We start from the raw sequence: 24133 nt of genomic DNA on the forward strand, positions 1-24133 counted from the left end.
GGGCTTGAAATAGCTCAACTGGAATTCCATTACCTCCACTAGCTTTGTTAGTAGTGATGCTTCCTAAGGCCCACTTGACTTCACATTCCAGGATGTCTGGCTCTAGGTGAGTGATCACACCATTGTGATTGTCTGGGTCATGGAGATAGTTCTGTGTATTCTTGCCACCTCTTCTTAATATCTTCTGCTTCTGTTAGGTCCATCCCATTTCTGTCCTTTATTGAGCCCATCTTTGCATGAAATGTTCCCTTGGTATCTCTAATTTTCTTGAAGAAATCTGTAGTCTTTCCCATTCTATTGTTTTCTCCATTTCTTTGCACTGATCACTGAGGGAGGCTTTCTTATCTCTTCTTGCTATTCTTTGGAACTCTGCATTCAAATGGGTATATCTTTCTTTCTCTTTTGCCTTTCATTTCTCTTCTTTTCACAGCTATTTGTAAGGCCTCCTAAGACAACCATTTTGCCTTTTTGCACTTCTTCTTGGGGATGGTCTTGATCCCTGCCTCCTGTACAATGTCATGAACCTCTGTCCATAGTTCTTCAGGCACTCTATCAGATCTAATCCCTTGAATCTATTTCTCACTTCCATTGTATAATTGTAAGGGTTTTGATTTAGGTCATACCTGAGTGTTCTAGTTTTTTTCCCTACTTTCTTCAATTTAAGTTGAATTTGGCAATAAGGAATTGGCAATCTGAGCCACAGTCAGCTCCTGGTCTTGGTTTTGCTGACTGTATAGAGCTTGTCCATCTTTGGCTGCAAAGAGTGTAATCAATTTTATTTCAGTATTGACCATCTGGTGATGTCCATGTGTAGTCTTCTCTTGTGTTGTTGGAAGAGGGTGTTTGTTATGACCAGTGTGTTCTCTTGGCAACCTTGAACCTTGAACCATGAACCACGAACCTTGGTAGACAAATCAAGCTTGATCAGTGAAGGCAGGTGTCAGGACAATTAAATCAAACTTGATGTGAAGTTTATTATTTCTTTAGCAAGTTACAGTTTAACTGATCTAACTGATGAGTACCCTCACGTTCAATAGAGTCACCATATGATCCAGCGAATCCACTCTTAGCTCCATGTTGTTGTTTAGTCGCTAAGTCATCTCTGACTCTTTGTGACCCCAAGTGCTGCTAGGCTTTCCTGTTCTTCACCATCTCCCAGAGTTTGCTCAAACTCACATCCACTGAGTCGGTGATACCATCCAACCATCTCATCCTCTGTCATCCCCTGCTCCTCCTGCCCTCCATCTTCCCCAGGGTCTTTTCCAGTGAGTCAGCTCTTCCCATCAGGTGGCCAAAGAATTGGAGCCTCAGCTTCAGCATCAGTCCTTCCAATGAATATTCAGGGTTGATTTCCCTTAGGATTGACTAATCTCCTTGCAGCCCAAGGGACTCTCAAGAATCTTCTCCAACACCACAGTTTGAAAGCATCAATTCTTCGGTGCTCAGCCTCATATAGGACCTTTAAAACCTATGTTCACACAAAAAGTTGGATATGAATGTTTGTAGCAGCACAGTTCATAACAAGTAGGAAAAGCCTCCGCCCTCCTTACCTTCCTCCCTTTCTCTCTCTCTCTGTCTCATCCCCCTGCCTGCTTTCTCCTTTCTCTCTCTACCCAAGTTCCCTTACTCTCTGGGGAGGTTGGTTGGGCCCAGCAGGTCCAAGGGACCATGGTTCTCACTTCTTATCTCTGTCCAGTTGAGCTTCATGGATAAGCTTCAGAGGCTCAGCTTAAGGTGAAACTGAAAAGCAAAGCCAACCACTTCTCTAATTCTAGCCCTTGGGCCTGTCTTTCCCTTGGGCAACAGGAGTTCCCCTGTGACATGGCCTGGCAGGGGCTGCGCTGGGACTGGAGCCAGGACATTACAGCATGAAGCCACCCATAAATGAGGCAACTGTGTCTGATTCCATGTGCTAGTGCCGATTATAGGAGCAAGCATGCGAGGATCTTGGCACAACATGTTGATGCATTGTCTGACCTTTTCTGATTATACACACGATGCTTTCTTTATCAGAAACCAAATAGTGGGTTTGTTCTCCTGTCAATTGCCTGTGTCCCCTTGAGCCTGCCTGTCTTACCTATCTCTGTATCTCCATCACCTAAAAAGTGCTTTACATCTGTGGTGGATTCATTTCGATATTTGGCAAAACTAATACAATATTGTAAAGTTTAAAAATAAAATAAAATAAATTAATTAATTAAATAATTTTCTATTAAAGAAAAAAAAAAAATAAAAAATAAATAAATAAAGATTCCTGGAATGAAAAAAAAATAAAATAAAATTAAATTAAATTAAAAAAATAAATAAAATAAAATTCTTTACATTGATTACATGTTCAAGAAATAATGTTTTATATTTATCAATTTAAATAAAATAAATAGCAAAATTAAAAAAAAAAGAAAGTGCTTTACAGCAAGTGGGTGCTAAGTTAACATGAATGAATGAAATGTTTGTTAAATCATCTATCTAGCTTTCCCTCATTCCCTAACAGGGCCTTCTATACACTTGGTGCTCAGAACATGTTTGATGAATCAACTTTACATTTGAATGTGCAGGTGGAGTGCTTATTCTTCCTTAATCTGGAGTCAGGCACCCATAGGTTCTGAGCTATAAACGAGGAATGTGTGTGCTCAGTCACTCAGTTGTGTCTGACTCTTTGTGACCCTATGAACTGTAGCCCACCAGGCTCCTCTACCCATGGAATTTTCCAGGCTTCTTACCAGTATTCTTTACTGGAGTGAGTTGTCATTTCCTACTCCACGGGATCTTCCCGACCCAGAATCAAACCCTAGTCTCTTGCACCCCCTACAGTGGCAGGTGAATTCTTTACCACTAGCACCACCTGGGAAGCCCGTAAAAGAGGAAGGCTTAAATTCAATTCAGAAAATCTGAGGTTGCATCCTGGATTTGCCACTTCCCTGGTGGCTCATATTGTAAAGAATCTGCCTGCAATGCAGGAGACCCAGGTTCTATCCCTGGGTTGGGAAGATTTCCTGGAGGTGGAAATGGGTACTCACTCTAGTATTCTTGCCTGAAGAATTCCATGGACAGAGAAGCCTGTCAGGCTACAGTCCATGGGGTCACAAAGAGTTTGACATGACTGAGCATGCAAGCTCACACACATACACACACGTTCCACCACTGAATTAGTTTTGGTTGTGAATTCAGGAAAACAACTGGTTTGACTCAATTGTTTAACCATATTGACAGCTTATTTTATTTTGAACAATCACACATATGTAAAGTATGTTTACAGCGTTTCTCAATAGAAGGAACCAGTTATGCCATCAGGTTACATAAGCAGATAGCTTGAGCAGTTCTCTCTACTTTCTCTTCCTCTAGTTTGAGTTCCCAAGTTTTGTATGTCCCTGTTCATGGGATGGGGTGTTGGACTCGGGCTCTGTGTTCTCTGAGGCTCAGAACAAGCTCTTCCTCTGAACATCAGCGTGGACCCTTCACTACCCTATAAATACAGAGGAAATTGATAGACTACAGAGGGATTAAAGTGTTTATATAAGCTCGGTTCATGCCAGGCCTTCTGGCAGCTCAAACATCCTCCTTTCTGCATCAGAGCACTTACTTTTTGTCTTGTTGCTGTGGAAACCCCATAGGTCAGAGCCCATGCCAGACACACATGCTCAGCATGTGTGTATGTGTTTGTAATAAAAATTCACAGTTTGAAACATAGTAGAGAATAAAAAAGCAAGTAAATGACTTTCCAATTCAGCTGGCATTTGCCTATTTCCTGATACTCTGATCACTGCACTAGCCACACTGAGATGCCATGGCATCCAAGCCTGAAACGGTGTGCTTGACTCCTCAGGAGACCTTGCAGGTATTTACCTGCAACCCATGAAGAGTTGTGATGACATAAGGAGCATCTCAGTCCCCACTCGGCAGATTAGAGGCAGCATGTTAGGGGTGTGATGGGTCCTTGTGCGGACAGGACGGTAGAGAGAAGTGACATCCTAGAAGGAAGATGTAAACCACAAAGAAAAGTATGAACATGGACATCTGTGTCTCTGCTTTTCCTCAGCCCACTGAAGAAAAGGGGGTGTGTGTGTCCTGGGCTTTTTTGTCTAGAAGAGGGACAGTGAGAGAAGAATTAGGAAGAATAGATGAGGCTAAAGGGAATCCAGGTTATATCTGAAAGGAGTTTCGTGGTGTGCTGAGAGGGGATGGGGAAGACAAGGCTTAAGAACATTTTCTTGGAGTTGTGAATGTACTTCTCCTTTAGCATTTTGAAAACATTCTAATTTTGACAAAATTAAAAATGCACCGGAAACTTCAGATAATTTCTAGAGGCCCCAAGTACCATTTTTTCCACATTTGTCATTTGTTTGCTTGAGAGGTTAAATTGGTTAACCCAAGGGTTAAACTGGTTGGCTCTTAGGTTGGTGTTTACTCTGATTGTGACATTCTGTTGTGACAGCCCAGTTAATGTAAAGGTTTCACCTTTGATGAGTCATATAGAAAACAGACACAGGAATTCAAAAAGGCACACCAGTCTAAATGTATTTAATGGGTGCAATGCCCTAGAAATATCTAAATGGACTGAAAAGTCTATGTACTGCCACAGAATGGTGGATATTCATAACTATGATCACAAATCCCCCATGAGAAAATATTTGTAGTTTCTGTTTAAGGAGGCAAAAAAGCATGAAATGAATCTATGGATTCTGTAGCCAAGAACTGGAGACCAAGTACCCACCAGTAGAGAATCAGTTAACTAAATAATAGTACATTTAGTCAATGGAAGACTATACACACAGAAAAAAATGAAGAGATCTTACAGATACAAATGTAATACATACAGATGTGTGTTGTCATGGGAAACATTCACGATATTCATTTTTTTGTGCTATATAAAGTCTTTAATGGAATCCCACCTTTGCATGTGTGTCTATGTGTGACTCACCAACTATCTCCTCCTTGTCGAGTCCAGCGGTCCTTTCTCTGTCCTCTTCCTTGACCTTAGAGTAGCGTGTGATGCACTCATCTTTCTTCAAGGGCATCTTCCTCTTCCTGTGACACTGTATTCTCTCAGTTTTATTCCTGCTGTTTCTTCCCCATCTCCTCTTTGTCGCTCTCTGACTGATCTCAAGAAATGGGCTGCTCTGGGGTCTGGTGTTGGATTCTATTCTTTTCTTGGGCTTAATTGTCTCCCTGGACTTCCTGTGGCTCAGATGATAAAGAATCTGCCTGCAATGCAGGGGACCTGGGTTTGATCCCTGGGTCAGGAAGATCCCCTGGAGGAGGGAATGGCAGCCCACTCCAGTATTGTTACCTGGAAAATTCCACGGACGGGGGAACCTGGCAGGCTACAGTCCATGGGGTTGCAAAGAGTCTGACATGACTGAGCGACTCACAACTTTCAATTTCACATTGTCTCCCAAGGTGATATGATATAGTTTCTGGGCTCTAAACATCATTCAAACACTGATGACTTGTGATTCCTATTTCCACCTTTGACTCTTCTCCCTTGTTTCAAACTCAAGTTCAATTGTTAACCTGACAACACAGCAGTCTGTGTAGCTGAAGACACTGTTTTGATCTGCTGCCCTCCAAAATCTCTTTCCCTTCTCTCAAGTGTCCTGTATGTGACTGAGCTCTTGCCTGTCTTTTGTCTTACATCTTAACCAAGCTTCCCCTCATTCACTCTGCTCCAATGTATCCTACATCCTTTCTGGTTCTTAGATAGACCAACCTCATCCTTAACTCAGGACTTCTGCATTTGCTCTTTCTTCTTGAATTTCTCGTCCTTCTAGTTTTGTCTTGGCTAATCCCTTGATCTCAGAGGAGCAAGTCACCACGCCTACAGTGGCTCTCATGCCCTGATAGCTCTCTGCACTTTGCCTTATTTTATGACTTATATTTTATTATCTGTCTCTCGACAAAAATAGTGCCTTCATTAAAGCAGGGAATCAGGTCTTATTAATACCTGTAGTCAGAATACCTTTAAAGAGTTCTTGGTACAGAATAGACGTTCAATCACTACATAAGTGTGCAAAGAAATAAAGTTTGGGAGGATATACACACCAAACAGCTAACAGTTCTGAGTGGGGAGATATGGCAGAGGTAGATTATGAGTTGACTTTCCCTTTCTACTAAGATATGTTTCAGTTAGTCTTGAATTATTTGAAATTAAGCTATACTCCTTTAACAATCAGAAAAATTAATAAACTTATTTTCAATTAGAAAAAAGTGGTTGATAAAGTTTTGATGCTTTAAGATAAACTGTGTTGTGGGGAACTTGCCTGGCGGTCTAGTGGTTAAGACTTCACCTTCCAGTACAGGGGGTGTGGGTTCAATCCCTGATCAGGGAGATAAGATCCTACATGCCAAAAAGCTAGAACATAAAACAGAAGGAATATTGTCATAAATTTAATAAAGACTTAAAACACTAGACTGTGTTTAGCTGGAGGATAAATTTTTGTGGGAAACTTTCTCTCTTGAGGGTGATAGGTAAGTAACATGTTACTATATATAGTAAAATCTCTCTGCTTTTGTAAAAGCACTGAAACGTGAAGCAGCAGAAACATTTCACTCAGTTCTCTTTCCTTTGAACTTTACAGCTCTCTCTCTTGTAAATCATTTAAATTGATTTCTTTTTAAAGGTAACAAGATCAAATCATTAGCTTAATGATAACTTGTACTTACTTTTCTTTGCCTTATTATATTTTACATCTCTATTTGATATGTTCATCTTGAACAGGTTTATTTGTTCTTTTCATAAGAGTCCTAAATTTGTAATACTGGCTGTCATTCCCAGGTCTGAATGTTAAGTCAACATATGTTTGAGTGACCTTCAACTTACCAAGTATGGCAGGCCTCTGATTGTTTTGGAACCTCTTCTGATACTTGTGGACTTAGTTCAAGGCCAGTTATTTTATTTTATTTTTTTACCTAATAGGGATGGTTAATTGTTTGCTTTGATCACTCAAGTGAAGCATCTTACCATGTATAAAAAGTCTAGCTGGAGTCTGTTGTTACATCCTTACCTTTCTCATCACAGACGCTTCTCCTCAGAGGTTTCACATTAGATTTGCAAAATGATGAGCCTCTCTTTGATTTGGGGGATTGTTATAGCAGTGTGTTGTTGTTTATACCTACTTGGAATGAGAAGAAGGTAAGTTTTATCTTTAAATTGCATTTTTGTTCATTCATTTAAAGTGATTTAACTTTCATTGTTATACCATAGAGTTGGTTTTCTGTACTTACAAATGCTGGCATTTTCTTACTTAATATTTTTAAATTAAAAAAAATTTTAAGTATCTTTTTTATTATATCTCACAAGAGATATAATGGCAATGTTTCCTTTTTAGCATTGAAATATATTAGTCTTAATGTAAAAATGGACAAACTTGTTAAACATCACTGACAGAAACTTTGTAAGATCTGTGTGTGTGCATATGTCTGTGTGTCCACGTGTGCATATAAAGTGTGGGGTAGTAAGGACAGATGTGGTCAGTGGGATCCACAGTTCTATCTCGTAGATTAAATAGATGCTCTGACTAAATAAATGTTCTCTTTTTAGCTAGTTCTTGTGCACTGTATACACTCAGGCTGAGCTGGACAAGAGCATAGAGCCTGCAGTGATCATCCTGTTATTCTTTTTTTTTTTAAGCTTTATTTTATGTATTCATTCAGTTTTAGCTTCACTTGGACTTTGTTGCTGCAAGGGCTTTCCCTAGTTGTGGTGAGCGGGGGCTACTCTTTGCTGTAGTGCTCAGGCTTCTCACTGCAGTGCTTCCTCTTGTCGTGGAGCACGGGCTCTAGGTGCTCAAACTGCGCGGGCTTCAGGAGTTGGGATGTGTGGACTCGGTGGTTGTGACTCGCTGGCGCCAGACCACAGGCTCAGTAGTTGTGGCACATGGACTTAGTTGCTCCTCGGTAGGTCAGATCTTCCCAGACCAGGGATCAAACCCATGTCCCCTTAACATCAGGGTTAAGAATCTATTATTATTACTAATGATAATCAATCATGGTGAATTGGGAAACTGCTAAACACATGAGACATCACTTATTTGTGTGCATCATTTACAGTTGGTTGAAGAAATACAATAAAGTCAGATATATCCACCATAATTATTTAACTTCTGATTGGTTCAAAGAGCATTTGAGGGAGGGCATATAAATATTCTCAACTATGTCAGTCTCCAAAACAGAATTATCCACTGCATATCTTCAGCTATGTAGGTTGCTATGGGTTGTCCACCTTTTAACAGGTTTTTTTTTTTTTTTCCTTTTCAGTATTTTAATTCAGGCTTAGTAATTTCTATTTTTAATTAAACTGCTTACCTGCAAACTACAAAAATAAAAATCATTATTTTATGCTATATTATTCTACAAAGAGGGAGAGTGGTTTCTGTTGGAAAATAAATGTTTATTTTATTAAATGAAAACATTTAAAATAGCATGAACATTAAATTATAATGCTAGATTATAAGAAAGGGCATTAAATTATAATCAATAACCATGTCAATACCTATCTTATTCAATTTCATTCTATAATGTGCTAATTTCTCAGATTCCCCTCTTCAACTATCATTACAGAATAATGTTTAAACTATGAAGATTTTTAAAACTTCAGTTCTGCAATCCTTTCTGTCATTCAGTATGCTATACCTTTAGAGAAGACAATAAAATAAAACATTTTGAGATACTCAGGCCAACAATGCCTAGAAACAAATATAAACACTACAATGTAATTTCATTTCTACACTGAGAGCAAAAATCTTATTGGCCTTGGTTGATCCTTTTATCCTCATGATTGGGAAGAATGAGCAGCATATATTAGACATTCAGTAAGGGCTTCTCGGGTGGCGCAGGGGTAAAGGATCCCCCTGCCAATGCAGGAGATGCAAGAAATGCGGGTTTGATTCCCTGGGTCAGGAAGATCCCCTGGAGATGGAAACGGCAACCCACTCTAGTATTCTTGCCTGGGAAACTTCATGGACAGAGGAGCCTGGCGGACTACAGTCCATGGAGTTGCAAAACAGTTGGACATGATTGAGCATACTGTACACAAACACACGTGTGCACACATACACATATGTGTTTGCTGAATGGATGCATGGATGGATGGATTTATCTATCATTTTTACCAACATATCATGTTACTAAGTTAAGATGACTCATTATTTTAGTAAAGGAGCAGGGCCCCACCAACCAAAAAAAATCAATAAACTATAGAGTTTGAAATTTGACATCAGTGGTAGTAAACTTAAAATACACAAAGAACTATGTACAGTTTTCCATATTTACCATCTTGTTTCTTACAGGCAGATGGGCGAACCCCCTCTGGAGAATGGGCTGATTCCGTATCTGGGTTGTGCTCTGCAATTTGGTGCCAATCCTCTCGAGTTCCTCAGAGCGAATCAAAGGAAACATGGTCATGTTTTCACCTGCAGACTGATGGGAAACTATGTCCACTTCATCACAAATCCCTTGTCGTATCATAAAGTACTGTGCCATGGAAAATACTTTGATTGGAAAAAATTTCACTTTACTGCTTCTGCAAAGGTAACCAGATTTGCATTTACATAACATTAGACTTGTTTATTTTCTACCTTGTCTATGTCAATCTATTTAACCATTCTGATGTACTTCAATTGAAAGACAGAGATGTTGAAGAGAGCTACCCTTACATGAAGATTCTTAGAAACACAATAAACCAAATTGGACATAATCTCTTGGTACTAACCATTTAAAAAGTTGAAATAGGTAGAGACTTGTCATTTTCTAACCAGTTTACGAGGGTGAAATAAAAACTAAATGTTTTACTGGAGTAGACGGTACTGTATAAGACAGATTAAAAACTCACTCATGTCAATAATTTTTACACACCACCCAAAGTGCACGTGGGAACTTAACGTTCAATAGTTGTTTTACCACACTCATGCCACACAATTGTTTAATTTTGTTAAGGAATTGTCCATATATTTTGGCATCACTTTAAAAGGCTCTTCTACAGAGAAAAATGAATCAATATTAACTGAGTTTCTGCAAAGAAATATTAGACCTGGTCTCTGCTCCTAAGTAACTTAAAATCTGGTTAAGATATATCTACAAAGAATATGAAAGAGAACCAATGATAAAAAAAAAATTCTTCAAACTTCCCTGGTGGTCCAGTGGCTAAGACTCTGCACTCCCAATGCAGAGGCCTGGGTTCGATCCCTAGTCAGGGAACTAGATCACAGATACCTCAACTAAGAGTTCCCAAGTACCCTAATTAAGACCCAGTGCAGCCAAATAAATAAATAAACATTTTAAAGAAATACTCTTGATTAACGCCAAATTAACATGCAAATAAATGTAGAAGCATAGAAAAATAAGAAAGAGAAGAGCAGAGTGGTACAAGGAAGGAAGTTTCACTGATAATCTGGGACTTAAAGTTGGCCTTGAAGGATGTGATTTGGCCATTTATTTGAAGAGTTATTTCAAATATAACTGCTATGAAATTGCAGGTGGGAAGGCTGGTTCCCCCTCCTCCCCTTTTTTAACAAGTGGAGAATCATGAAGAATCACGCTGTTTACTATTCCTGCTGCTAAGTCACTTCAGTTGTGTGACGCTATGGACCACAGCCCGCCAGGCTCCTCCGTCCAGGGGATTCTCCAGACAAGAGTACTGGAGTGGGTTGCCATGCCCTCCTCATTTACTAGTCCCGGGTCAGGCTTAATTTCTTTTTCTCCCCACATTTTATTGCCCATCAGGCATTTGGACACAGAAGCATTGACCCGAGCGATGGAAACACCACTGATACCATAAGCAAAACTATCATCAAGACCCTGCAGGGTGACGCCTTGAGCTCCCTCACGGAAGCCATGATGGGAAACCTCCAGCTTGTCCTGAGACCCCAGGGGCCACCACAGCCCCCCACACCCACCTGGGTGACCGAGGGGATGTACTCCTTCTGCTACCGGGTCATGTTTGAAGCTGGCTACTTGACGCTCTTTGGCCGCGATCTCGCAGGGCAAGATGCGCAAAAGGCGCTCATTCTAAACAGCCTGGACAACTTCAAGCAATTTGACAAAATCTTTCCCGCCCTGGTGGCTGGCTTCCCCATCCACGTGTTCAAGACAGGACACTACGCCCGGGAGAAGCTGACGGAGGGCTTGAGACTCCAGAAGTTCAGAGAAAGAGACCACATCTCAGAGCTGGTCAGATTTTTGAATGACACATTCGCCACTTTGGACGACACAGAGAGAGCCAAGTCACTCCTCGCAGTCCTCTGGGCATCGCAAGCAAACACCATTCCAGCCACTTTCTGGAGCTTGTTTCAGATGATTAGGTAATTAGCAGATTATCCATTAATTTCTTTATTTTAGTTGAAAGCAGAAATTCAACCATTGTAACTCAAAGAAAAACTCATGGTACCTTCTCATGCTGTCAATCATGAATGTGGCATTTACCCTCGTAAATGTTCAACATTTACATCGGCTCATCTGATCCTCTAAAAAGAGCTGTGACCAGTAAATGCATCTTATAGAAGCAGAGACTGATCATCCTGGGGAAAGGAACGTACTGGTACAGGGTCAATGAGGCTGTCTGCACCCAGAGCCCTTCTCCTTAAGGCCAGGTTGTTCTTCATGACGCCTCTTTAAGTGCATGAATTTGGTCTTTATAATCATAAAAATATTCTTATATGATTGCTGATGAACTGTCAGCAAAAAGGACAGTGCGTGCATGCTTGCTAAGTCACTTCAGCCTGCCTACATTAGCTGTTTTTTCACTCAGTTAGTGGTTGCTGTAATACTATTTGACCAACTCTAATACCTATGAATCAATCATAATATACTGTTATTGATGGAATTTAGCTAGATTTTGCCTTTTAAGTTCAGCTCAGTTCAGTTGCTCAGTCGTGTCCAACTCTGCAACCCCATGAATCGCAGCACGCCAGGCCTCCCTGTCCATCACCAACTCCCGGAGTTCACTCAGACTCACGTCCATCGAGTCAGTGATGCCATCCAGCCATCTCATCCTCTGTCATCCCCTTCTCCTCTTGCCCCCAATCCCTCCCAGCATCAGAGTCTTTTCCAATGAATCAACTCTTCGCATGAGGTGGCCAAAGTACTGGAGTTTCAGCTTTAGCATCATTCCTTCTAAAGAAATCCCAGGGCTGATCTCCTTCAGAATGGACTGGTTAGATCTCCTTACAGTCCAAGGGACTCTCAAGAGCCTTCTCCAACACCACAGTTCAAAAGCATCAATTCTTCGGCGCTCAGCTTTCTTCACAGTCCAACTCTCACATCCATACATGACCACTGGAAAAACCATAGCCTTGCCTTTTAAACACTGTATAAAAAAAAAAAACTTGGATGCAACATAAACTTTGCATAACGTGATTTCTTTCCCAAAGGTTAGTCTTTTGGGAATTTGACATTCAAACGTTTTATTGAATTATTCCAGTTAAACTGGATGTTGCACAGACACAAAATTACTCTTCAATTGGATTGGGAATGCCAAAGTTCTGTTGAGGGCTTCTAATTTTATGTCTTTAAAATATATATATTTTTTAATTTCAGATAAAAAACTCATCTGTCTCAAAGATTAAATGTCTTCTAAAATGTTTACTTCGGAAAGCTCTGTCTGGAGTAAATTCACATATTAACAGCAAGGTTACAACAGCAGTTTTATATCCTATAAGCAATAGTAGTGATTTCCTGACAGTCATGCAGAAACATCAATCAGATGTTTCTGAGACTGTGATCCTGGTCCATGGACACCTCACCACGTGCTGAGGATCCAGTGAGTGTCAGTGTCCTAAAATGAAGTCGCATTCATTTCACAGGTCCAAGTGTCAGAGGAATAAATTATCATACAAGTGGAAAAGCTGCTTTATGTGGAATCATAGGGATTTTAAAAGTGAATTTAAATTTCCTTTGGCAGTTTAGCTAGTACTTTAGAATCGTTATCTTGGAGGCAACTTTCTCTCTCACTTGCCATGTAATGACTACTTTGACCACTTAATCCTCACTAGAATCACTTATTTAAAAGTCTAGCCAAAGTTTTACTTTTATGTAGCGAGACCCTTTCATCAGTTCTTGCTGATATCCAAGGACTTAAAAAACTATAGGGATTTCTTTGGTGGTTCAGGGCTAAGACTCCATACTCCCAGTGCAGGGGCCCAGATTCGATCCCTGGTCAGGGACTAAGAGTTCACAAGCCGCAACTAAGAGTTCACACGCTCCAACTAAGGCCTGGAGTAACTAGAAAAATACTTTAAAAGCACAACTATAAAACAGAGTAAAAAATAAATGGGAATGTCCCTGTATCACCTTCTCTGTATCTTGACCTGTATCTGATTAAAAGAAGGGGGAAATGCCTATTTGCAGACTTTTTGGTAGAGAAAAAACTTATGCTCTGTACATCTTTTCTTTTCTCTTAACTTTTCATAGAAACCCGGAGGCAATGAAAGCGGCCACTGAAGAAGTAAATAAAACACTAGAGAATGCTGGTCAAAAAGTTAGCTTTGAAGACAGTCCTATTCATTTGAATCAGACACAGCTGGACAACATGCCCGTGCTAGGTGTGCTTGTGTGTGTGTTCCGTGTTATTTTCTGTGTCCTCCTACCCGCGATCGTCAGCTCACATCACACACTTACTTGTTGCAGGCGTTATGTCCCATCTGACCCTCCAGCAACCCTATGCCTGGAGACTAGTACTGTTTCTATATAACAAGTGAGCAGACGGGCATTTACAGGTTACGTCACAGCCTGGGATGGGATGGAGGAACCAGTGACAGCCTGACATGGAGCTCTTGACCCTATACTCTCAAGCTCTTCTCTGCACTTCCTCCCTTGTTACTGCTTTTACCACTCTTCTTATAGTTAGTACATTATTCGTGTGCATGAAATCAAAGGGGATCAAGCTCTTCTCTGCACTTCCTCCCTTGTTACTGCTTTTACCACTCTTCTTATAGTTAGTACATTATTCGTGTGCATGAAATCAAAGGGGAAAATGTATCACCATGAAACCACAATTAGCTGCATGGGTTGGGAAATGGGGTGGAAGGTTATTTCATTGAAAAATGTTTGATTCTCTGGATTTTATAGAAATACAGAAGTACTATGTTTTTAAGTAAGAAAAAAGTTTTCTCTTGCTTTTGTTACGTTTCTTTAGAGGAAAGAAACCAGTGTATGCTTTCGGGGCAGTGTGTCTTAGCGGAAGGGACAGGGAGGCAAGAAGCACGGGCCCCATGGGAGGACTCTGACTTGCTGTGGAGACCTCGGACATGTCATTTCACTTTGGGGACCTTATTTTCTCATTTGTGAAATCAAGTGCTAACGTGCTATGATTTTATGCACAATTGTGTGATGAGCACTTAAAGCACGACAATTAAAAGGACAGAAACTGGAAGGTCTCATCATATATTTCAGTTATTCTCAGCATGTTCTTTGTGTCCCTTTATGTCCCTACGAGAATGCAGGGTGTACTCACATAACCCCAGGCAGTGTAATGATAAGTACAGGTTCTTATAAACACCGAATCCCAGGGATGGAAGAGCCTGGTAAGCTGCTGTCTATGGGGTCACACAGTTGGACACGGCTGAAGTGACTTAGCAGCAGAAACAGCAACATAGACACCAAAGTGAAGCTGCATCTTGAACAAATATTTCCATAAAAAAGTGTTAGTATATTAAATATCAAAAGTGATAAACTTTGAATAATTCACATAAAAGTTATTTACTGATTTTTTGTAATTATTAGATGTCTAGTATCATGTAGAAATAAGATTGTTTTTCTCTAAAATTATGAAAGTCTAGTTCTCATTGATGATCAAGATTATATCAAGAGATTATAACTCAGATTATTGGATTAAAAATACATTAGGCACAACTAAACCATTGATCACAGCACATAAAAAAGTTTGAGAAATTTGGATCTGGCCAGCTTCCCCTAGTCTGTTTAGGTTTGTGTTACTGGCTGCTAGGGGTATATCAGACTCTAGATTACATGGCCTTATAAATACTTTGTTCTTTCTTCTTCTTTTTCTCTCCTCCTTTATTCCTCTTAAAATCTTTAGACAGTATCATCAAGGAGTCTCTGAGACTTTCCAGTGCTTCCCTCAACATCCGTACTGCTAAAGAGGACTTCACTTTGCACCTCCAGGACGGTTCCTATAATATCCGCAAAGATGACATCATAGCTCTTTATCCACAGTTAATGCATTTAGATCCAGAAATCTACCCAGACCCGTTGGTAAGTGACTGTTCATCAAAGTTCAGTGTCCGGGTGATGTGTATGTACTCAGACTGAAATAAAGAGGAAATTTACCACTGCAGAATTCATTTGATCATTGAAACCACAGGGATTGTCTCTTTTATTAATGTCAAATATTCATATTATATTTTGGAGAATTTGGATGATGGCTGAAATTTTAATTTTTATTCTTGGTATTTGCCATCATATCTCTACTAGAGGCTTCCCTGGTGGCTCAGCAGTAAAGAATCCACCTGCCAATGCAGGAGACACAGGTTCAGTCCCTGGGTCAGGAGGATCCCCTGGAGGAGGAAATGGCAAACCACTCCAGTATTCATGCCTGGGAAATCCCATGGACAGAGGAGCCTTTTGGGCTACTACCCATGGTGTTCCAGAAGAGTGAGACATGACTTAGTGACTAAATATCAACAAAAACAATCTCTAATAGATTATATCTGCAGTTGCAATAATAAAGCTGCCTCCTTCCTTCCTTAAAAAGTGCCTCTTCCCAAGTCTAGGAAATTAGAGGCTAATATACTGACTCCTCTAATTTCTGATCTAAATCCTTCTTTCTCGTTCTGCCTAAGGGAGGGAGGAACTAGTCACCCAGGTAGGATGGTAGGTATAAAGCTCTCCCATTCCCCTCAATTCTCTTTAAATTCCTATTTCTTATTACTTTCTGATTCAAGGTAGGGTATGTGCTATGTTACTCATATATTGGATTAAAAAAGAAAATAACCCTTTGGAACTTCCAGGTTTAGAAAAAGATTCTTTTTAAACTAGCTTATGCATTTGTTTCCTTTGTATCTTTATTGCAGACTTTTAAATATGATCGCTATCTTGATGAAAATGGGAAGACAAAGACCACCTTCTACAGTAATGGACTCAAGTTAAAATATTACTACATGCCCTTTGGGTCAGGAGTCACTATATGTCCTGGAAGATTATTCGCTGTCCAGGAAATCAAGCAGTTTTTGATCCTGATGCTTTCCTATTTCGAACTGGAGCTTGTGGAGAGCTGTGTCAAATGTCCACCTTTGGACCAATCCCGGGCAGGCTTGGGCATTTTACCACCATTATATGATACTGAGTTTAGATATAAATTCAAGCATTCGTGAACATATGCTTGGAGGCCCCCTGGTGCTGTTACAAGGCTGCGGGCACCATCACTCACCGGTGCCCTGTGGGCAGACGTGTTTAGTGGCAGTACGACGGTGCAGCAGGTTCCCTTCTGCCCAGCAGTGCTTGCTTGTGAATCTTAACGTTTTGGTGATGGTTTCCAGATGCTGTTTCAGACTCTGCAAGTGAAAAAAAAAAGAAACTAGTTTCTAGAAGCACAATAATTTGTTTTCATTTGAATAAGTCTGTGAGTGTTCACATTGCCAGGAACTGAACTTTATTATTTTCAGAGGAAAAAGTCTTTTTTTTTTGCTTGTTTTTTCCCAGAGTATTTGGCAAAAGTCCTTCTTTTTTTGTTTTCCTAAGGAAACTGTTTTATTTTTATATAAACCTCCCACGGTTATACAAAAGGTACACATTCACGTTTTAGTGAAAATGCATGACTTTCTGATCAGATATGGGGCTCTTTGGGCATAGATGTATATTACAGAGGATATTTTAAAGGATTATATCATGCCTTTTAATAAAAATTTTTTTCAGCTTTCCTTATGTCTAGTATTTATAGCTTTTAAAATGACTGTCTTCATGTCTTGAGAACATTAAAGATGGTTTTACTATATTCTCTTTATATTTAATTTATTGTTGCTGGAAACTCTAATATCTGAGTCAGGTTTCAATCATTTTACCTACACTTTTATTAGATTTCATATTAATTGGAAGATTTTTTTTCCAGAAAAGGCAGGTTTTTTTCTGATGTTATTAACATGCATCCATGAAAACAATGTAGCTCTCATGTGATGTATTTTAAAATTAAAATTGGATGATAATGACCATCTGAATGTTTTGGATATGAAACTGCAAAGAATTCATTAAATTGGCATTGTGTTTTATTTGAAAACTTTTTATCTTTAAACAAGTTGTAATCAAAGGAAATATAGTTTAGGCTATAGGACAGTGTTCAGCTACTGTGTACAACAGTGCTTTAGTGAAATATTTTAAGTACTGGAGTTATGAACTGTAATACTTTACTGATATTTCTCTATGTATATATTGTAAATTATATTTAACTTTTTCCTTGCACTACAAATACTAAGATATATTGTAATATTTGCTAATGTTGAAATGATTCACTTTTCAGAAATAAAAGTGTGAATTTTTGTTTTAAATTTTTAAGTATTCCAAATGTTTAAAGCGATCACCTACTAAGTTACAACAATTTTGCTCATTTTGCATCTCATAGAAAAAGCAAAATAATTATTCACTCAAAAATCTCCTCCATACTTTATAAAATTCATTAAAGATTTTAAATCTATTTATTTAATTCATTAGTAATTGAATTTATTAATAATATAACCATGGGATTATCTCCCATGTAAGTTATTTTTCATATCAAGAAAATTAAACTCATTTACATGTGCCCCAAGATTAACAAAATCCCCTTTTACAAAAAATTTGTTTTAGACTAAATTTCTAATATGGTTCCCTAATATATTTCATACAGACGCATCCTGGAGATATAATGGGTTTGGCTCCAGTTCAGTTCAGTCGCTCAGTTGTGTCCGACTCTTTGCGACCCCATGAATCTCAGCACGCCAGGCCTCCCTGTCCATCACCAACTCCCGGAGTTCACTCAGACTCACGTTCATCGAGTCAGTGATGCCATCCAGCCATCTCATCCTCTGTCATCCCCTTCTCCTCTTGCCCCCAATCCCTCCCAGCATCAGAGTCTTTTCCAATGAGTCAACTCTTCGCATGAGGTTGCCAAAGTACTGGAGTTTCAGCTTTAGCATCATTCCTTCCAAAGAACACCCAGGACCGATCTCCTTTAGAATGGACTGGTTGGATCTCCTTTGGTTCCAGACCAACCCAATAAAGCAAGTCACAAGAATTTTTTGGTTTCTGAGTGTATATAAAAGTTATGTTTTTACAGTATATTTTAGTCTATTAAATGTGCAATAGCATTATACCCGAACAAACAATGTACATACCTTAATTTAAAATACTTAATTGCTAAAAAGTGTTAATCATCACCTGATGGTTTGAACTTCTTTCAGAATTGGAGTGAGTCCTCTCAAACCCTGCCACTGCTTTAGCAACTAAGTTTACATATCCTCAGTTCTTTGTTGTCACTTCAGCTACTTTCATGGCATCTCCCCCAGGAGTAGATTCCATCTCCAGATACCACTTATCAGAAGAACTCATCATATGTTAAAGTTTTATCCTGAGGAAGCAGCAACTCACTCACATCTCCAGACCCCATTTCTAGTTCCCCCCACTATTTCCACCATATCTGCAGTTATTTCCTCCACTGAAGTCTTGAACTTCTCAAAGTTATCTATCAAGGTTTGGAATCAACTTTCTCCAAACTCCTGTTGATATTTTTGACCTCTTCTCATGAAATATGAATGTTCTTAATGGCATCTTGAGTAATGAATCCTTTCCCTAAGATTTTCAAATCACTTTACCTGGCTCTAGCAGAGGAATCACTGTCTATGGCAATATATACTTCTTATGAAATACATATTTCTTAAAGAATAACACTTGAAAGTCAAAATTACTCCTTGATCCATGGGCTGCAAAAAAGATGTTGTGTTAGCAGGCACGGGAAGAGTAATTAACCTAATAGTTCATCTCCAGCAGAGCTCTTGGGTGACCAGGGGCATTGTCAAAGAGCAGTAATATTTTGAAAGAGATCTTTTTGTCAGCGTGGTAGGTCTCAATAGTGGGCTTAGGATAGTCAGTAAACCATGTTGTAAACATACGTGCTGTCATCCAGGCTTTTCTGTCCCATCTATGGAGCTCAGTCAGAGTATGTTGAGCATAATTCTTACGTGCCCTGGGATTTTCAAAATTGTAAAGGATCATTGGCTTCAACTTAAAGTCACCAGCTGCATTAGCCCCTGATGAGACAGTCAGGCTGTCCTTCAAAGTTTTGAAGTCATGCATTGACTTCTCCCCTCTAACCAGGAAACCCTGAGATGGCATCTTCTTCCAACACAAGGCTGTTTCTTCTACACTGAAAACCTGTTGCTTAGTGTAGCCACCTTTATGATTATCATGATTAGCTAGATCTTCTGGGTAACTTGCTGCAGTTTCTACATCAGCACTTGCTGCTTCATTTTGCACTTCGATGCTATGCAGACAACTTCTTTCCTTAAATCTCATGAACCAACCTCTGCTGCCTTCAAACTTTTCTTCTGTAGCTTCCACACCTCTCTCAGCCTTTACAGAACTGAATACAGTTAGGACCTTGCTCTGGATTAGGCTCTGATTAAGGGAATGTTGTGGCTGGTTTGACCTTCTATCCAGGCCGCTAAAACCTTCTCCATATCAGCAATAAGGCTGTTTCACTCTCTTATTGTTCCTGTGTTCACTGGAACAGCACTTTTCGTTCCTTCAGGAACTTCCCCTTTGCATTTACATCTTGACTAACTGGTATAAATCTGTATGCAGGTCAGGAAGCAACAGTTAGAACTGGACATGGAACAACAGACTGGTTTCAAATAGGAAAAGGAGTACATCAGGGCTGTATATTGTCACCCTGCTTATTTAACTTCTATGCAGAGTACATCACGAGAAACGCTGGGCTGGAAGAAGCACAAGCTAGAATCAAGATTGCCGGGAGAAATATCAATAACTTCAGATATGCAGATGATACCACCCTTATGGCAGAAAGTGAAGATGAACTAAAGAGCCTCTTGATGAAAGTGAAAGAGAGTGAAAAAGTTGGCTTAAAGCTCAACATTCAGAAAACTGAGATCATGGCATCTGGTCCCATCACTTCATGGCAAATAGATGGGGAAACAGTGGATATAGTGACAGACTTTATTTTTGGGGGCTCCAAAATCACTGCAGATGGTGACTGCAGCCATTAAATTAAAAGACGTTTACTTCTTGGAAGAAAATTTATGACCAACCTATACAGCATACTAAAAAGCAGAGACATTACTTTGCCAACAAAGGTCCATCTAGTCAAAGCTATGGTTTTTCTAGTAGTCATGTATGAATGTGAGAGTTGGACTATAAAGAAAGTTGAGTGCCAAAGAATTGATGCTTTTGAACTGTGGTGTTGGAGGAGACTCTGGAGAGTCCCTTGGACTGCAAGGAGATCCAACCAGTCAATCCTAAAGGAAATCAGTCCCGAATATTCATTGGAAGGACTGATGTTGAAGGTGAAACTCCAGCTGATGGGGCCACCTGATGCAAAAAACTAACTCATTGGAAAAGACCCTGATGCTGGGAAAGGTTGAAGGCAGGAGGAGATGGGGACGACAGAGGATGAGATGGTTGGATGGCATCACCGACTCAATAAACATGAGTTTGAGTAAACTCCAGGAGTTGGTGATGGACAGGGAGGCCTGGCATGCTGCAGTCCATGGGGTTCAAAGAGTCGTACATGACTGAGTGACTGAACTGAACTGAACTGAACTGGTATGAGTCCTAGCTTTCAGTCTGTCTCAGCTTGGACATGCCTTCCTCACCAAACATCATCATTTCTAGCTTTTGATTTATGAGAGACATGGGACTCTTCCTTTCACTTGAACACTTAGAGGCCATTGTAGGGTTATTAATTGTCCTAATTTCAATTCTGTGGTGTCTCAGGAGATAGGGAGGCCTGGGGAGAGGGAGGGAGACAGGAGAACAGCCAGCAGATGGAGCAATTAGAACGCACACAGCATTGATTAAGTTCATTCTCTTACTTGAACATGGTTCAAATGGTTACAATAGTAACATCCAAGATCACGGATCACACCATAGCAAATATAATAATAATGAAAATATTTAAAATATTTCAAGACTTACCGAAATGTGACACAGAGACCAGAGTAACAAATGCTGTTGGAAAATGGGGCTAACACACTTGCTTGATGCAGGGTTGTCACAAACCTTGTTAAAAAAAAAAAAAAAAACAACAGCATCTGTGGAGCAGAATAAAGGGAAGTGCAATAGAATGAGGCATGCCTGTCTCTTGCTGAATGTGTCCACACATCTTTCCACATCTTTATTCTTGTATAATAGGGGTTGCCAGTCCATAGCACTGTGGGCCAAAGGTGTCCTGTTTGTGTACAGATTGAAACCTGAGTGGTTTTTACGTTTTTTATTGGTTGGACAAAATCAAGAGAATAATAATATTTCATGACATATGGAAATTACACAAAGCTCAGATTTCCATGTCCATAAGTAAACTTTTTTTTAAATTTATTTTTGGCTACGCTGGGTCTTTGTTGCTACGCAGGGTTTTTCTCTAGTTGCAGCGAGCAGGGACTACTCTCTAGTTGCAGCGCTCAGGCTTCCCGTGGTGGCTTTTCTTGTTACAGTGCATGTGCTCTAGGGCATGCAGACATCAATAGTTGCAGCTCGCAGGCTCTGTAGCGCGGGCTCAGCAGTTCTGGTGCACGGGCTTAGTTGCTCTGCAGCATGGAATCTTTGAGGACAATGGATCGAACCCATGCTCCCTCCACTGGCAGGCAAATTCTTAACCACTGGACCACCAGGGAAGGCCCCAAAGTGAAGTTTTATTGCCTCTTTATTAGTGCTCTTGTCTAGGTCTGCTCTTATAACGCAATCACAAAGCTGTGTAGTTGCAACAGAGACCACGTGGTTGCAGAACCAACAATATTTACTATCTGGGCCTTTATGGAAAATGTTTGCCAACTCCTGCTGTAGAGTAATCCCAAAGGTTGTTTTGTTCTATAATTTTTATTAAACTTCTGAAAAGTGTACTAGTATATGAGATTTTTGTTTTTTCATTTAAAAAAAGAAAGTATGTGAGAGGGCTACATTAAAGCAAAAACAAGGTATAATTTTCTTGTAAATGATCTTATTTTAGAACTTTATTAAAGGCTAAATTTTCCCATTTAGTCAAGACATTTTTATTATGACTCTAACCATGACCCCATACAGTATTGCAATGTTAAACTATGTCCCACCCTTCCACACAGGAAGGCCTTCCCTCAACTCACTAGCAGCTTGGACTTGTTAACTGTGGAATCTCACGTTGCTCTCAGGATTAGTTTGAGTCATTTTTGCAGTTAGGATCAAAGCCTTGGTCTCATTAATAGAAGATGAAATGCCAACACCATAGTCACCAGCCCCCTTCTCCATCTGCCTGGGCTGATACCAAGTCAGAGGCTCAAACCTAGAAAGTGACACCAAGACAGGGACACTGATGTTTCAAAGAGAACTGCAGATTCAAAGTCACTTGTCTAAGCTCTCGTTTTAGTCAGAAACTGACATCTGGTGAAGGAGAAGTGATTTTGTGAAGAAGCCTGCTCAGCAAGTTATAGGGGCAGGTTTGGGCCTGAAACCTCCTGTTTGCCAGCAAATACCACATCCATGAAATTAACCTTATACATTTAATATTAAAGATTTCATGCTATGCATGCTAAGTCACTTCAGTCATGTCTGACTCTTTGTGACCCTATGGAATGTAGCCCACTAGGCTCCTCTGTCCATGGGATTCTCCAGGCAAGAATAGTGGAGTGGGTTTCCATTCCTTTCTCCAGGATATCTTCCCCACCCAGGGATCAAACCTGCATCTCTTACATCTCTTACACTGGCAGCACTTCACCCGTGCCACCTGGAAAGCCTAATATTAAGGAACCCACCCTCTAAATCAAACTAAGAGGGACCACGGAGTCAGAGACCCCAGAGTCAGAGACCATGGGGTCAGTGACTTATAGGTCAGCTCAGGGGTCAGCCTATCACTTCACACTTAGGTTCTTACTCTGTACTAGGATATCTCCTATCTTTTCCTCCTGAATGGACAGCAGGCCTTTCATGTTCCTGCCCTGACTTCACACAGAACCCAATTCTCCAAACTGACATAGTTGATGTCTGTGTTGACAGTCTAACCATTCTTGTTGATGCTTATTTAACTCAATCTCCCCGTTGTTATTGTTACTGTTCAGTTGCTAAGTCATGTCTGACTCTGCGACTCCATGGACTGCAGCACACCAGCCTTCCCTGTTCTTCCCTATCTCCCAGAATTTGCTCAAACTCATGTCCATTGAGTCAGTGAAGCTATCTAACCATCTCATCCTCTGCTGCCCTCTTCTTCTTTTGCCCTCAATCTTTCCCAGGGTCTTTTCCAATGAGTTTACTCTGCATCAGGTGGCCAAAGTATTGGAGCTTCAGCTTCAACAACAATCCTTCAATGAATACTCAGGGTTGATTTTCTTTAGAATGGACTGGTTTGACCTCCTTGCAGTCCAAGGGATTCTCAAGAGTCTTCTCTAACATCACAGTTCAAAAGGATCAATTCTCCAGCACTCATCCTTCTTTATGGTCAAACTCTCACATCTGTACATGACTACTGGAAAAAGCATAGCTTTGACTGTACGGACCTTTGTCAGCAAAGTGATGTCTCTGATTTTTAATGTGATGTCTTGGTTTGTCATAGCTTTCCTTCCAAGGAGCAAGCAGCTTCTAATTTCATGGTTGCAGTCACTGTCTGCAATGATTTCGGAGCCCAGGAAAATAAAACCTGTTGTTTCCACTTTTCCCCATCTATTTGCCATGAAGTGATGGGATTGGATGCCATGATTTTAGTTTTCTGAATGCTGAGTTTTAAGCCAACTTTTTCACTCTCCTTTTTCACCTTCCTCAAGAAGCTCTTTAGTTCCTCCTGTCTTTCTGTCCTTAGAGTGGAGATTATCAATCTCTCCATAATTAGTAATAAAACCAGGAAAGTGAAAGTGAAAGTCAGTCTGTCGTGTCTGACTCTTTGTGACCCCATGGACTCAGTCGATGGAATTCTCCAGGCCAGAATACTGGAGTGGGTAGCCTTTCCCTTCTCTAGGGGATCTTC

General features: G+C 40.1%; 1 protein-coding gene and 1 non-coding gene across 2 annotated transcripts; both read left to right on the forward strand.

Annotated features, from left to right (window-relative positions):
• Window positions 1-7052: 7052 nt before the first annotated feature.
• Window positions 7053-16334, forward strand: CYP7A1 (cytochrome P450 family 7 subfamily A member 1). Its single transcript, XM_005889167.3, has 6 exons — window positions 7053-7129; window positions 9285-9525; window positions 10717-11294; window positions 13402-13532; window positions 15029-15204; window positions 16023-16334. The coding sequence occupies exons 1-6, from the start codon at window positions 7053-7055 to the stop codon at window positions 16320-16322; spliced, it is 1503 nt and encodes a 500-aa protein (XP_005889229.2). The 3' UTR covers window positions 16323-16334.
• On the forward strand, window positions 10120-10191 carry TRNAG-CCC (transfer RNA glycine (anticodon CCC)). The gene has a single exon. It is a non-coding gene; the product is annotated as a tRNA-Gly (tRNA).
• Window positions 16335-24133: the final 7799 nt, after the last annotated feature.

Source organism: Bos mutus, chromosome 14, assembly GCF_027580195.1.
Source record: "Bos mutus isolate GX-2022 chromosome 14, NWIPB_WYAK_1.1, whole genome shotgun sequence".
NCBI classification, from domain to species: domain Eukaryota; kingdom Metazoa; phylum Chordata; class Mammalia; order Artiodactyla; family Bovidae; genus Bos; species Bos mutus.

Excerpts from the sequence above, each read along its gene's own strand:
- CYP7A1 (XM_005889167.3), top strand. The coding sequence starts at position 7,053 with ATGATGAGCCTCTCTTTGATTTGGGGGATTGTTATAGCAGTGTGTTGT. Across the intron at positions 9,526-10,716 it reads ACTTTACTGCTTCTGCAAAG|GCATTTGGACACAGAAGCAT; the intron begins GTAACCAGATTT and ends ATTGCCCATCAG. Across the intron at positions 15,205-16,022 it reads AAATCTACCCAGACCCGTTG|ACTTTTAAATATGATCGCTA; the intron begins GTAAGTGACTGT and ends TCTTTATTGCAG.